Source organism: Hemitrygon akajei, chromosome 10 (assembly GCF_048418815.1).
Source record: "Hemitrygon akajei chromosome 10, sHemAka1.3, whole genome shotgun sequence".
In the NCBI taxonomy this organism is placed as follows: Eukaryota; Metazoa; Chordata; class Chondrichthyes; order Myliobatiformes; family Dasyatidae; genus Hemitrygon; species Hemitrygon akajei.
The window spans coordinates 87,061,951-87,078,146 of NC_133133.1; the positions used below are offsets into that span (position 1 = coordinate 87,061,951).

General features: G+C 39.9%; 1 protein-coding gene across 2 annotated transcripts in view; it reads right to left on the reverse strand.

Annotated features, from left to right (window-relative positions):
- rps6kal (ribosomal protein S6 kinase a, like) overlaps positions 1-16,196 on the reverse strand; it is a 170,775-nt gene that overhangs the window by 76,454 nt on the left and 78,125 nt on the right. For both annotated transcript variants that reach the window (XM_073058599.1, XM_073058600.1), the window contains 7 exons: positions 14,456-14,535; positions 14,059-14,165; positions 13,731-13,768; positions 9,024-9,166; positions 8,053-8,123; positions 1,769-1,857; positions 305-369 (listed from right to left, as the gene is read on the reverse strand). In XM_073058599.1, the coding sequence (XP_072914700.1) occupies positions 305-369; positions 1,769-1,857; positions 8,053-8,123; positions 9,024-9,166; positions 13,731-13,768; positions 14,059-14,165; positions 14,456-14,535 (593 nt within the window). The remainder of the gene's footprint in view (positions 1-304; positions 370-1,768; positions 1,858-8,052; positions 8,124-9,023; positions 9,167-13,730; positions 13,769-14,058; positions 14,166-14,455; positions 14,536-16,196) is intronic.

The following is a 16,196-nucleotide window of genomic DNA, read 5'->3' on the forward strand; positions in this document are numbered from 1 at the left end:
GGTCATTATAAATTGTCCCGAAATTAGGCTAAGGTTAAATCAGGGATTGCTGTGCAGCATGACTTGAAGGGCTGGAATGGCCTATTCTCCATGTATCTCAATAATAAACATACAGAGACTAAGCTTTGTACTCCCAGCACAGAATATGTATTAACATAGGTGGTTTAATAACAGTAGAGGAATTCTTTAAGTAAATTAAATCCATGAAAATTTAGATTTTAACTTTGTTTTGTCAGGAGTAAAAAACATTACATTTAACAGCTTTGTGACCTTGATCTTGCTTGTTGGAATGGGAAACACCTACATTCCAGTCAATGGTGGCAAAGAATGGATGCCTTTTGATCTCTTCAACTCCATCAGGGCCAGCTCCTACAAGAATTAAGATTACGTGATGTTTATTTGTAGTCATTGCTGCAGGAGGGCAGAGGCCAAACTCAACTCAATGTGATGAAAGGCATGCAAAAAAAGTTTTTCACGTACCTAGGTACATGTGACAATAATAAACCAATTTTATCAGTTTTAATGGAAAATACTCCAATAACATCTAAACACTAAAGAAAATACATGTTTTTATTCATAACTAGATTCAAGTCAATTCTTAAAAAGATAAAGGAATTTCAACTGCATTAACACCATGTCAAATATTGCAATAAATTCAAGGTGCCCAATGAAATAAATTAAACCTCTCTGCGTGGTTAGTGTGCCGATCCACACAAGGCTCAATATAACTAGGATATACTCAAGCAACATTAGACTTTATTACTTCATACATTAGTATAAAGAGAACATGTATAGAATAAATTATGTTAATAAATCTGTGTTCAAGATTAACTGTCTTTCAACCAAACATGAATACCCATAAATACAGCCAAACAACAGTGTCACTCCAGGGTCGAGGTGTAAAACACAGTACCAACAGTCGCACACAGCACAAGGCACATATAAGATAGCAAGCACATATAGACTGTAGTAAAATACAGTCACATTAAAAAAAAGTCTAATTCTTTGAGTCCTTGAATGTGCAGCATTCTGCAGTTGAACGAAATGCAGCTTAGCTTCTGCTAAGCTAACACTGGTGGCTGCATGACTCCAGTATGGTGCCATGTCACATCACCTCCAGTACTCCAGAGGAGTGCCCAACTCCAGCACCTTCCTCTGGGTGGCTGCAAACAGGTGACACCACAGCTCGAGGCCTAGTCCACACTATGACTTAAGCCAAGCAGTTTCTTCACCATTCACCAATAAACCAATTAATTGGGCTTGCAGCATTTCACATCACCAATGTCCAACAAAGTCTTGCAATCACAAGAAAAGCAACTAAGGTGATCACTCGCTGTTAAGACTGCACACCTTCTTCGTGCACCAATGCCTCACTGTCACAGGCAGCGTCAAAGTCTGCACCAAGTCCAGCTCATTCAGTCAGTCTCACTCTCTAACACACACACGCATTTTGACACTTTAAATTGTTAAGTAACCCTGAGTTAAAGAAGTGGTGTTCAAGCAGATATATTTGTAAAAGGAACACAATAGGTACCAGAAAATTGAACACTATTTTCATATTCCTGGATCAATAATCTAAAAAATGAAACTATAAAGGTTTTAAAACTGACGAAACTGAAAAAGCTACTTTCAGCATAGAGTAATGACAATTTAAACATGCATGCATGAATTCAAATATAAGACAAATAACAATTATTAAATATCCAACAATAACTAGAAACATGCATTAGTACAGAGAAGGACAATGATAAAAGTGTTGAAGTAGTACCTAATCGATTCCCAGGATTTCGCTTGAATAGTGTTCTGAGAAGACTTTGAGCTTCTGGACTAAGAAATTGAGGCATTCCTAATTTAGCTCTTGGGAAAAGCAGACAGATTCATTATTTTATATAAATAATGTATGAATGTAATTTACTGTAAGTATTTTTGCTTTCACTATAATTCTTAGCTCCTGAAATGAACCGTTACTCGAAAACAGGCTCAAGTATTCTACAGTACTCTCAAGAAAAAGATTTTCAAGCACAGTATTCATGATGCAAAATCACCAAATGTATACATTTCATAATAACTTCAGTTTAAATGTAAAAAACTTAAGACCCACTGTGCAGCATAAATCATAGTGAATTACATTCACTTGACAAAAACTGATTGGGATTATTTCTGAGTAAGTTTGCAAGAATGACTTGATGATAGTTAATTCTCATGTACAAAACCACTATGAATCAATTATGTAGATGTGCATGGAAATCCAACTAAGCAGCTGCTGTCTTACAAAAAAAGACAAAAAAAAACATTTTATAAAGAGCAGGCAGCAGTGACGGATTTTGAAATTTCATTCTCATTTTGTGATTTCAGATAAATATGTAATTTGGTGCCATTTAAATCTGTTTATAGAACAAGCTGTAATTCTGATCTAGAATTACAAATTTTTTGTCATATAAATTAGGTAACTGTGTCTCCTGATAGATTAACGTGTGAAAGACAAAAGGGTACAGCGGAAGTGGGGGATGGTGGGAATGCAGAGAGTTCCAAATAGTGAAGTCACAATCTAAAAACTTCACTGTTCTCGAGACCAGAATAATGTGTTTTTCACAGACCAACTATTTAGAATTGCAATTTGCAAACCAACAATATAACATTCAAATCTGATTAAAAGGGACCAATGTCTCAAGGTCAAGCACAATCTGCAAGGACAGTTCATTGAAACCTACTGCCTAGACTTGCATTTTAATCTCTCTGTTCATGCAAAGTGAATTTGGAATGACTGTATCCTTATTCCAGAAAGTAGCAAGATCCTGTCCAATGTTCCACATTTCCTTTAAACGACCATTTTTTTTATTTAGCTAGGAACTAATGCCAATTATACCAACATAGAACACATAATTTCCAAAAAAGTTAAGAATGAAAGGGAACATTTTCATTTTATAATTGCTTTTCTGTTGTGAAGGACCGAACAAACAATCATCTAGGGTGGCATAGTGGTATATGTAGTAAAGTTTGCTCTCACTGCTCCATTCTAAATGAATGTCCCTCTATTCTGAGGTTGTACCCTCTGGTCCTAGGGTCTCCGACAATAGAAAACATCTTCTCCACATCCATTCTTTCTAGGCCTTTCAACATTTGATATGCTTCAATAAGATCCCCCCTCATTCTTCTAAGTTCCAGCAAGTACAGGCCCAGGGCTATCAAACACACCCCATATGTAAGCCTTTCCATCTCAGAATAAGTTCTGTGAATTTCCTTTGAACTATCTCCAATGTCAGCATATACTTCTCAGATAGGGGCCTAAAACTGCTCACAGTACTCCGTGAGGCCTCACCATGCCTTATGTGCCTTTTCACCATGGAAAAGGATAGAATCAGAGAGGACAGGAAAATCTTTAATTGGGGAAGGGCAAATTATGAGGCTATAAGGCTGGAACTTGTGGGTATGAACTGGGATGATGTTTTCACAGGGAAATCTACTATGGACATGTGGTCGATGTTTAAGAATCTTTTGCAGGATGTTAGGGATAAATTTGTCCCAGTGAGGAAGATAAAGAATGGTAGGATGAAGGAACCATGCGTGACAAGTGAAGTGGAAAATCTAGTCAGGTGGAAGAAGGCAGCCTACATGAGATTTAGGAAGCAAGGATCAGATGCGTCTATTGAGGAATATAAGGTAGCAAGAAAGGAGCTTAAGAAGGGGCTGAGAAGAGCAAGAAGGGGGCATGAGAAGGCCTTGGCGAGTAGGGTAAAGGAAAACCCCAAGGCATTCTTCAATTATGTGAAGAACAAAAGGATGACAGGAGTGAAGGTAGGACCGATTAGAGATAAAAGTGGGAAGATGTGCCTGGAGGCTGAGGAAGTGAGCGAGGTCCTCAATGAATACTTCTCTTCAGTATTCACCAATGAGAGGGAACTTGATGACGGTGAGGACAATATGAGTGAGGTTGATGTTCTGGAGCATGTTGATATTAAGGGAGAGGAGGTGTTGGAGTTGTTAAAATACATTAGGACGGATAAGTCCCCGGGGCCTGATGGAATATTCCCCAGGCTGCTCTACGAGGCGAGGGAAGAGATTGCTGAGCCTCTGGCTAAGATCTTTATGTCCTCATTGTCCACAGGAATGGTACCGGAGGATTGGAGGGAGGCGAATGTTGTCCCCTTGTTCAGAAAAGGTAGTAGGGATAGTCCGGGTAATTATAGACCAGTGAGCCTTACGTCTGTGGTGGGAAAGCTGTAGGAAAAGATTCTTAAAGACAGGATCTATGGGCTTTTAGTGAATCATGGTCTGATCAGGGACAGTCAGCATGGCTATGTGAAGGGCAGATCATGCCTAACAAGCCTGATAGAGTTCTTTGAGGTGACCAGGCATATAGATGAGGGTAGTGCAGTGGACGTGATCTACATGGATTTTAGTAAGGCATTTGACAAGGTTCCACATGGTAGGCTTATTCAGAAAGTCAGAAGGCATGGGGTCCAGGGAAGTTTGGCCAGGTGGATTCAGAATTGGCTTGCATGCAGAAGGCAGATGTTTGTGGTGGAGGGAGTACATTCAGATTGGAGGGTTGTGACTAGTGGTGTCCCACAAGGATCTGTTCTGGGACCTCTACTTTTTGTGATTTTTATTAATGACCTGGATGTGGGGGTAGAAGGGTGGGTTGGCAAGTTTGCAGACAACACAAAGGTTGGTGGTGTTGTGGATAGTGTAGAGGACTGTCGAAGATTGCAGAGAGACATTGATAGGATGCAGAAGTGGGCTGAGGAGTGGCAGATGGAGTTCAACCCGGAGAAGTGTGAGGTGGTACACTTTGGAAGGACAAACTCCAAGGCAGAGTACAAAGTAAATGGCAGGATACTTGGTAGTGTGGAGGAGCAGAGGGATCTGGGGGTACATGTCCACAGATCCCTGAAAGTTGCCTCACAGGTAGATAGAGTAGTTAAGAAAGCTTATGGGGTGTTAGCTTTCATAAGTCGAGGGATAGAGTTTGAGACGTGATGTAATGATGCAGCTCTATAAAACTCTAGTTAGGCCACACTTGGAGTACTGTGTCCAGTTCTGGTCGCCTCACTATAGGAAGGATGTGGAAGCATTGGAAAGGATACAAAGGAGATTTACCAGGATGCTGCCTGGTTTAGCGAGTATGGATTATGATCAGAGATTAAGGGAGCTAGGGCTTTACTCTTTGGAGAAAAGGAGGATGAGAGGAGACATGATAGAGATGTACAAGATATTAAGAGGAATAGACAGAGTGGACAGCCAACACCTCTTCCCCACTGCTCAGTACAAGAGGACATGGCTTTAAGGTAAGGGGAGGGAAGTTCAAGGGGGATATTAGAGGAAGGTTTTTCACTCAGAGTGGTTGGTGCGTGGAATGCACTGCCTGAGTCAGTGGTGGAGGCAGACACACTAGTGAAGTTTAAGAGACTACTAGACGGGTATATGGAGGAATTTAAGGTGGGGGGTTATATGTGAGGCAGGGTTTTGGAGGCCGAAGGGCCTGTAATGTGCTGTACTATTCTATGCTCTATAATGCCTCAGCATTACATCGTTGTTTCTAGACCTCTCGAAATGAATGTTAATATTGCACTGACCTTCCTCACTACCAACTCGACCTGCAAATTAACCTTTAGGGAATCCTGCACAATGACTCCCAAGTCCCTTTACTCCTCAGATTTTTGAATATTCCCCAGTTCAGAAAACAGTCAACACTTTTATTCCTTCTACTAAAATGCATAACCATACACTTCCTGACACTACATTCCATCTACCCACTCTCCTAATTTGTCTAAGTCCTTCTGTACCTCTATGGCTTCTTCAACACGACCTACTCCTCCAACTATCTTTGTTTCGTCTATAAACTTGGCACAAAGCCATCAATTGTTATCCAGCTCACTGACATACAAGGTAAAAAGAAGTGGTTCCAACACAGACCCCTGTGGAACACCACTAGTCACCAACAGCCAGCCAGAAAAGGCTCCCTTTGTTCCCACTCTGCCTCCTGCCAATCAGCCACTGCTTTATCCAAATACACAGCACCCACCAATACTCTTTTGTCTATCCTGGGTGTTAATTCCTTCAAGATATATTAAAAGAGAGATGAGAGTGGATATTGGACAAGATTTTTCTTTGAGCAAACCATGCTGATTTTGGCCTATTTTATCATATGCCTCCAAGTACCTTGAAACTTCATCCTTTACAATTGACTCCACTGAGGTTAAGTTAACTAGCCAATAATTTCCTTTCCTCTGCCTCTCTCCCCTCCTGAAGAGTAGAGTGACATTTGCAATTTTCCAGTCCTCTGGCATCATATCAGAGTCTAGTGATTCTTGACAGATCATTACTAGTACATCCACAATCTCTTTAGATACCTCTTTCAGAACCCTCAGATGTAGTCCATTTGGTCCACCTTCAGACCTTTCAGCTTCCCAACCTTCTCCCTAGGAATAGCAAATGCACTCAATTCTGCCCTCTGACACTCTTGAACTTCCAGCATACTATTCGGAACTTTCACAGTGAAGATTGATGCAAAAATACTTATTTAGTTTGTCACTATTTCACTATCCCACATGATTGCCTTTCCAGTGTCATTTTCCAGCAGTCCAATATCCACTCTCGTCTCTCTAAAATATCTGAAAAAAACTTTTGATACTCTCTTTGATACTATTGGCTAGCTCACCTTCATAGTTCTTTTTTTTTTGTTTCTTATAGCTTGTTTTAATTGCCTTCTGTTGCATTGTAAAGGTTCCCAGTCCTCTAATTTCCCACTAATTCTAGCTCTATTATATGACTACACGGTTTTATTTTAGGTGACTACGGCCTCCTCTTGTGCCATGATGAGGCAACCTCAGGGTGGAGGAGCAACACCTTATATTCCATCCGGGTAGCCTCCAACCTCTTAGCAAGGATATTGACTTCTCCTTCTGGTCAAACCCCACCCTCCCTTATATTCCTCACTCTGCCCTCTTACATCTTTGCACCTGCCTATCAAATTTCCATAGATCTCCTCCTCCTTCCCTTTCTCCTACCATTCTTACCCATGTGGCTTCACCTATCACCTTCTAGCTATCCTACTGCCCCCACCTTTTTATTCTGGCGTCTTCCCCCTTACTTTCTGGTCCTGAAGAAAGGTCTCGGCCTGAAATGTCGTAGGTTTGCTCATTTCCATGGATGCTGCTTGACCTGATAAGTTGCTTTGTTTTACGTGCTCTGCTTTTCTTCCACACCCCAAGGATGTGCAAGTTGGTTAGTTAATTGGTCACAGTAAAACACCCGTAGTCTGTAATGACTGGAAGAATCTGTGGAGGTTTATGGGAATGTGGGCAGAATAAAATGGGATTACTGGGAAAGGATGCTTGATTGTCAGCATGGCTCTAGTGGGCCAAAGTGTCTGTTTCTGTACTATATGACTCTATAACTGTATGTACGTGTTTATAGTGCCCAGGGAGGGGTAGCACCTCTGGCTGTGAGCTTGTCATGCTCCACCCAGGGGGCAGCTCGTCCACCTTTGGTCCTCACCTGCAACCCAGCTCTCTACTGTAGCTCCAAGTAACATGCAACAGTGGCCTCACCCTGGTACACTGCTTCAACAGGCGGGCTAAACCAGGTGAGCGTAGCTGGGAACCTCCAACCCCAGTGAGACAGGGATATACCTACCCCAGCATGTGAAGTTAGTTCCAGCAGACTGGGAATGAGATCAACTGCAAGATTCACGGCCAAGACGGCAGTGCTGCAATTCTTCATGAAGAATGAAGAGTGTGACAAGGCACAGAAGGTGTCATGCTGAGGAAGTCTCCAGTTGTGATGAGTTTTTGTAGCACTGGATCAAGATTTTTGAGGTCGGGAGAGTGGAACTGCCCCAGCACAATAGCCTTTTCACTATAAAACTCCTCCCTCAGAGGTAACGTCATTGTCGGAAACGACAGATAACCAACATGTTTACAACATACTCACTCAAAGTTCTTGCCAATATTAAAACTTCCGTTTCCTCAAAAAATCACAAAATAGTGTTCAGCAAAATCAGCAAACCATTAAATATGAAACACATGAAATTAGAATTAACAAACTTACTTGAGTATCATGTTCATTGTATCATTCCGATCTTTACCTTGGAAAGGTAATGTACCAGTCAGCATCTCAAACTAAAAAGTAAAAGCAAAATAATGACATTGACACTGAAGCTATATCAAGCTTCAATATTTATAGTGAATGTAATTACCTTCCTTAATTACTAACAGTGTAATAATTACTACATAAATAATGACATCAGTACAGCATGTTTAGATATGACATACATAGGACACTAGCAGTTAGCAAGACACTATTACAGCTCGGGGAGTCGGAGTTCGGAGTTCAATTCTGACATTATCTGTAAGGACTCTTTACGTCCTCCCTGTGGAATGTGTGGGTTTTCTCCGGGTGCTCCAGTTTCCTCCCAATGACCAAAGACACACAGGTTAGTAGGTTAACTGGCCATTTGTAAATTAACCCGTGATTAGAAAAAGGTTAAATCAGAGTTTGCAGGGCAGAGTGGCTTAAAGGGCAGAAGGGCCTATTCTGCATTGTATCTCAATGAATAAATACAAATGTGATAAGCTATAAACATACTGATAGCATAAAAAATATGTGCATTTCATTACTAACTTCATGGTTCCATCTTTAATGGGAAATAATTCATAATTGTTTTCCCAGAGAGTTTGCACTTCCAATTAAGCAATGCTCTGAAACAGCTCAGCTTTGCCAGGGTGCTAAAGTTGGTCTAGTCTGTAACCCAAGCACTCAGGAAAATTAGAACCACAGCCAACTAGGGATTCCACACTAGAAGTGCAAACCCTTTGCTCAGCATAAACAATTCAAGTTTCCAACCAAAGTTTCCATAAAGGTTTTGCCTTCTACCCAACGTATACCAATACATCCAAATAGAGTGAGTGACATACAAATGGAACTAAACTGATTTTATTAATACCAGAATAGACAGCCATTTTCATCAATCAAAGCACCAAAGAGAACAATACTAAGTTAAAGCAAAATCTCTCACATACCATTAGCACACCAAATGACCACCAATCTGCACTCTGTGTGTGACCTCTCCTGTTTACTACTTCTGGTGCCATGTACTCCACAGTACCACAAAATGAGTATGCCTTCTTTTCTTGGTCAACTGATTCTTTACTTAGCCCAAAATCTATAAACAAAATAATGTCAAAATGTGAATACTTTGTGCATTAACAGCTTTCAGCTCTTTCAAGCGTCACAACTGATTAAACATGAATTATGACTAGATTAAAGATCCAGATGCTACTTACTGTTGGTATTGATTATGATGTGAGTTAGGGAGGTTATGTCAGTTAGGAAAAGACAAGGTATTTTTATTTGCCCTTTACTAAAATTAGCCTATATAACACTACAAGAGAAACATTATGCGCCAAACTTTACCAAGTGACTCTTGGTGAGCATGAATTTAAAAAAACATGCCGTAACAATACAGCAACTACATGGAAGTTAAGTTCCAATATTTCTTACGTACAAAATAATTTCTAAATTCAACAGCGATTTCCTCACTCGCAGACCTTAGTCAGTTCAGATTAGCAACAACACTTCCTCACATGTCCATCAGCACGGGTGCACCACAAGGCAGTGTGCTTAGCCCCATGTTCTACTCACTTTATACTTATGACTGTATGGCTACGCACAGCTTCAAAGCCATATTTAAGTTTGCTGACATCACTGTCATTGGCCGAATCAAAGGTGGTGACAAATCAGTATATAGGGATTGTTTGAAAATCTAGCTAAGTGGTGCCACAACCTCTTACTCAGTATCAACAAGACAAAAGAACTTCAGGCAGAGGAAGCCAGAGGCCACAAGCCAGTCCTCATTGGAGGATCAGAAGTGGAGAAGCTCAGCAACTTAAAATTCTCAGTGTTAACATTTCAGATTACCTGTCCTCGACCCAACACGCAAGTGCAATTATGAATAAAGCACAGCAGTGCCTCTATTTCCTAAGAAGGTTGCGAAGATTCAGCATTACATCAAAAACTTTGACAAACCTGTGTGTGTGTGTGTGTGTGTGTGTATGTATGTATATATATATATATATATATATATATATGTGTGTGTGTGTGTTGGAGAGTACTCTGATTAGCTGCATCACAGTTTGGAATGGAAACATCAATGCACTTCAATGGAAAATCCAACAAAAAGTAGTGGATATGGCCCAGTCCAGCACGGGTGAAGCCCTCCCCACTATTGAGCACATCTACATAGAGCATTTTTCCAGGAAAGCATCATCCATCATCAGGGACTCCCACCACCCAGGCTACGCTCTCTTCCTGCTGCTCCTGTAAGGAAGGTGATACAGGAGTCTCAGGACCCACGCCACCAGGTTCAGCAACAGTTATCACACCTCAGCCATCAAGCTCTTGAACCAGAGGGGATAACTTCACTTGCCCCATCACTATATTGCTCCCCCAACCTATGGACTGTTTCAAGGACTCTTCATCTCAGGTTGTCAATTTTATTATTTATTTATTTATTTATTTATTATTATTAATGCTATTATTATTTCTTGTATTTGTAGTTTGTTGTCTTTTGCACGCTGGTTGGGTGTGGCCCTTCACAATTCCATTATGTTAACTGGATTTACTGAGCATGCCCACAAGTATATTGCATCTCAGCATTGTATATGGTGACATATGTATATACGTTCTTTGATAATAAATTTACTTTGAACTTTTGAAGGAAGGGTAGATGACTCACCAATAATTGAGTATTGTAGTTAAAGCTAGCATTAATTCTGACAGGAGTTCACAAAGAAACTGTGATACATATTAGCAATTGCTTGCCTGATGATACTGCTTCATCAAGCACTGACTGTTAAGAGTCTGAAATACAGTATCATGGAGAGGTGGAAGCAAATTCATCTGCAGTTTTCAGAAGAGAGCAGTATACGTACAATATGTTAAAAAAAATCTGACAAGCCAGATTCCCCTTACAAAGGGCTGGTATGGATAGAATAAGCAGTATAGCCTCCTCATGCTGTTATCATTCAATGGTAATCTAATGAGTAATTCATGTTTTCCAGATTTGACAGCTGCTGATATATCTTTCGTACTGCCACCATGAAGAAAAAGGCAATGGCTTTCTTTTGATTCCATGGCATGAAATTTATTGGGGCAATCTTGAAAAGCTTGTTGGCATTTACTCACATAACTTTTGGCACTTATGAGCTTTTTAATAAAGTCATAGAGACAACAAAAGATAGCAGTATAGAAACTCAATGAAACTGCACCAACCAACAATCACCTTTTTACACTTATCATAAATAAATCACTTTTTCTGCAATTCTCTCCACTTTCTCATCAACTTTCCAAGATTCTACAACTCACAACCACCTAGGGCCAATGTATAGTAGTAAATTAACCTACCAATCAACATGTCTTGTTCAGCAGCTGATAAGTTATTGGTTTCCATCACCCCCATTATACACTACCTCGAGAGTTGTAATAAAGAGGCTCGTTAGTGTCCTTATAGCCCAGAGAGTGGGAAAGGCAAGTTGACAAGTCTTGGACTTTCCCAGTGCCTGCTGCTATACCAGTTATCTAATCCATGTTACAACAGTACTGTAATTTTTCAATAAGATAAACTGTCCAAGACCTACAGGAGACCTCAATATGTATGGAAGATTCCATTTATAGGGAGACAGCCTGGTAGGTCAGGAGAATAATACTATTACAATGAAGTCGAAATGCTATAGAGTTGGGGCACTATGGCCTGGGGTCAGTGATTCACCACTGGGGATGAAGCTGCCCCCTGGAGCTCCGCTGGACCTCTCTGATCGGTGAGACTGTGCCCAACAGCACACAAAAGGAAATGATAGAATTTCAATGACATGCAGTTGCTGAGCTTCAACTTTGGAAGATCTACCATGTGTCAGTATCAAAAATACTGCCACCTGAAAAACAGCTTACAAACGGAAAGAACATTTCCACCTACCTGTGCTGAATATATTTGATGTGGATACTGGTCAACTGAAAGGCTAACCATTTTAATTACGGTTCGAGCCAACAGTAATGCTGACAGAGTTCATAGAGACCTCATGATACATCTTACTTGCAACTACTTGCCAGGTGTTAATGTTTCATTGACTAAGTATTTGATGACTTTTGCCTCCAAGGCTCATTAACACATTCTGCAAAGTCTGGGAAAATGATCGCTTTGAACAATTGCAGGGAGTTGTGCAAGGGTGTCCATCACACAGGTGCAATGGTTGCAGTAGGTGGTCATTTCAGTAATGTCACATGGTCAACTTTACCCAGCAAAACAAGGAAGTGTTAAGTAGAATAAATAAAATGCACGTGGAATAAAAATACTTGCAATTCATCAGTTCATTATCTTAAAAGAGTCAGATGCAACAGGCAGCTTAGGATCTTTTCCTGCTTTTGTTTAAATCATAAGACAATGATTTAACACAATTTTGATCAATTAACTTATTTATAATGTGATTCCTTCCATTAATTCCTACCATTGGAGCTTGAGTTTTAAAAGTCAGAATGAATAGGGGTTAGTTATATGAATTTGTGACTGTATCCTTCCCTGTTGATAACCTCTATAGACAGGATCTTTTTAAATCACGTACTACCTAAATGGTTTGACAGTGACAGTTTATTTAATATTTATTGAGAAAGAAGTAAAAGAAAGGTATTTACAGCAATGTCATTTATTGGCAGGTTTGCTTATGTTCCCTCCATTTTCATATAAAATACTGCAGCCTGGATTCAAACTACATCAGTAGCAAATTGAATCTGAATACTTCTGCCACATGTCTAAACCAAATCCTAGACAGCATTCCTTTAAAAACATGTTCAAAACAATTGACAAACAAGAGAAAATCTGCAGATGCTGGAAATCCGAGCAATACACACAAAATGCTGGAAGAACTCAGCAGGCCAGACAGCATCTATGGAAAAAAGTACAGTCAACATTTCGGGCCCAAGCACTTTGGCAGGACTGGAGAAAAAAAGCTGAGGAGTAGATTTAAAAGGTGGGGGGAAGACAGAGAGAACCACCAGGTGATAGGTGAAACCTGGAGGGGGAGGGATGAAGTAAAGACCTGGGAGGGACCCTAAACAGTCCTTCCACATGAGGCGACACTTCACCTGTGAGTCTGTTGGGTTCATTTACTGTGCTCAGTGCTCCCGGTGTGGCCTCCTGTACATTGGTGAGACCCAACATAGATTGGGAGACTGCTTCACTGAGCATCTATGCTCCATCCGCCAGAACAAGCGGGTTCTCCCAGTGGCCACCCATTTTAATTCCACTTCCAATTCCAATATGTCCTCCACTTACATTCTGTTTGGGCAGCCTCCAACCTGATGGCATGAACGTCGATTTCTCAAACTTCCGGTAATGCAACCCCCTCCCCCCCATCCGCCATTTCCCATCTCCTTTTCCCTCTCTCACCAATCAACTTCCCAGCTCTTTACTTCATCCCTCCCCCTCCAGGTTTCGCCTATCATCTGGTGGCTCTCTCTTCCCTCCCCCCATCTTTTAAATCTGCTCCTCAGCTTTTTTTTCTATGAAGGGTTTCGGTCCAAAACGTCAACTGTACGTTTTTCCATAGATGCTGCCTGCCCTGCTGCACTCTGCAGCACTTTGTGTGTTGTTCAAAACATTTGGTCACCTTTCAATTAGTTCATTTATGTAAACAATTATCCATATAACTGATGCATTGGTTGATGAATGTACCTACCTGTTAACTTGATATGTCCTCCTTCATCAAGTAAAATGCTGAAATTAAAATTCACAATCTCCAATACATGTACACAAGTTTGAATGAATACTAAAACATATCAGCATATTCATAATTTTATTGGTAAATATTTATGAACAATCAATAATGTATATCAGTCTATATTAATATTACTTCAATATGGAATTAAAATTTCAAACCGCAATCTGTTAATATACACAGTATTTATCAGTAAAATAATTACTAAATGTGCAAATTTACTGTTTTTATATATATATATAGAACATTATTAAAAATATACAATATAAATATTAAAAAATTGATTTACTTTTCTGGCTTTAGATCTCTGTACACTATTCCCAAGCTGTGCAGGTGATCCAAAGCAAGGGCCAATTCTGCGAGGTAGAACTTGACATCTTCCTCAGTAAACATGACCTAAATGAGAATCTATATTGTTTTTATCAGTTTCTAAGACCTTAGAACATTAAACTGTACATCTATAAGCACAAGAGTAAAACAGTTTTAATCAAGAATAGATTTGATCTTCTTTCCCTAGCCAAATGCTCCTGACAGGGGCACAAATGTGATTTAATAGTGATAACAACAGAATGAAATATATACAGCCCCCATAACTGAGGGTGGATGGAAATGAAAAGAGAAGCAGGACAAAAAAATTACATTTTTCCTTGGTGCAAAAATAGCAGGAAATAAATCTGAACTCTCACCTCTTTGGATAAACGTGTAAATACATCCCCTCCTCTGAGGAAATCTAAGATTAGATAAAGTTTCCCTTCAGTCTGAAAGGCTGAAATGGAAAGTACCAATTTGAGCAAAGATGTACCAAATTTATTTTATAACAGCAGCAGATTTAAAACAAAATAGTGTTTTAATTCTCAACATTTAATATTTGCTAGAATATCCACAAATCATCAATTGCCCATAAAGAAACAAAGGGCAAAACCACTTGGAGGAAGTGGGGGTCCCAACCAAAATGCTTTAATTCATTTTGTGTCATCACTTACCATGCAATTCAGCATGCGGCTTTATATTCTGAATAAGGTTGCCAATTCTGAAGCAAGATAAGAACTCATCTGGATGGCGCCTCACGAAGTATCCAACCAGATTACAAAATATTCATTCAATGTCACTCAACCGGTTACTAGTTAGGCACCCTACCAAAGCTTTGCCCTGCTAATTTTAACATTACTGAAAACCAACAAATGTTTACACTTTTAAGTTAAAAGTATATGTATAAAGTTTAAAAAGATCTGAAAATTGGATTTTCATAAAAATTGTAATTTCAGGTAAATGCTGAAAAACATCAGAGTAGACTGTAGTCTTTGGGAAACCTTAGTTGAATATTCAAAAAGTTGTCCTAAAATGACCAGTAAGTGAGATGAAAACTTAACATTTCTAGTCTGTGACCTTTTATCAAAACTAGGAACAGCTAGGAAAGAAGCATGTTTGAAGTGGTGTCCAAATAGTGCCAATGTGGCAACACTTAGTGAAATAGATTAGATTACAAAAAAAATGGGAGAGATGGAAGAAAGGGAATGTGTGGGATATTACGAAAACCTATGAGTACTACCTAACATAGTGTTGGTGCAGTTAGAAAGAGGATGGTGAAGGCTTGTTGCATCAGATCTGTCTCAAGGAGGTGAAGAGAAAAAGAGAAAAATGCTGCAACTATAACATGCAAAACTCAATGTTTGATTGTATGGAAAAATCCAGCAGGTAAGGAAACATCTGCAGTGGGAGAAAACCAGGCAGTTCTGATACAAACTGGGAAGACTGGTCATTTGAAATGGTTGAATTCAATGTTTTGTCCCAAGAGGTGAAATAGGATTAGTTGAAAGACAAGATTGTGTTCATTGAGTTTAAGTTTGAATTCATTGGAATTGTGGAATAAGACAGGCACCTGAATGGGAATATGATAGAGAATCAAGACAAGAGAAATGAAATCTGGTGCTGTCATCATGGACCAGAACCGCACATTGCTTCTTCGTGGGCAGTGTCTTTGGATTGAGCACGACAACGTGCTTCCACTCTAATTCTGTGGTGCACAAGGTGACTGGTGAAGCCAATGTGGAACCTAAAGATGAGGCAGGAGTGTCTGAAAGCCCAGGCAGTATTTGTTAGGTGGTGTTTTACTTCTGTCGTTTACATGGAGTTTCCACGTGTTCACGACACATGCACTCAAGGTCTTCAGTGCCATCCCAGATGTTTCTTCTCCATTTTGAATCAGCTCAGGCCAGGGATTCCCAAGGAATCAATGGGAATAATGCATTTTTTTTGTTTTGAAGAAGGCTTTGAGAATATTCTTGCATCTTTCCTCTGTCCATATAGTAAAGTCTACTATTAATTCTTGTCGGGTGGGGTTGTGGGGAGTGTCTGTTGCAGAGTCGGATGACAGGCACACAGATAACACAGCTAGCCCAATAGTGCAATTTAAATAGAGCGCCACTG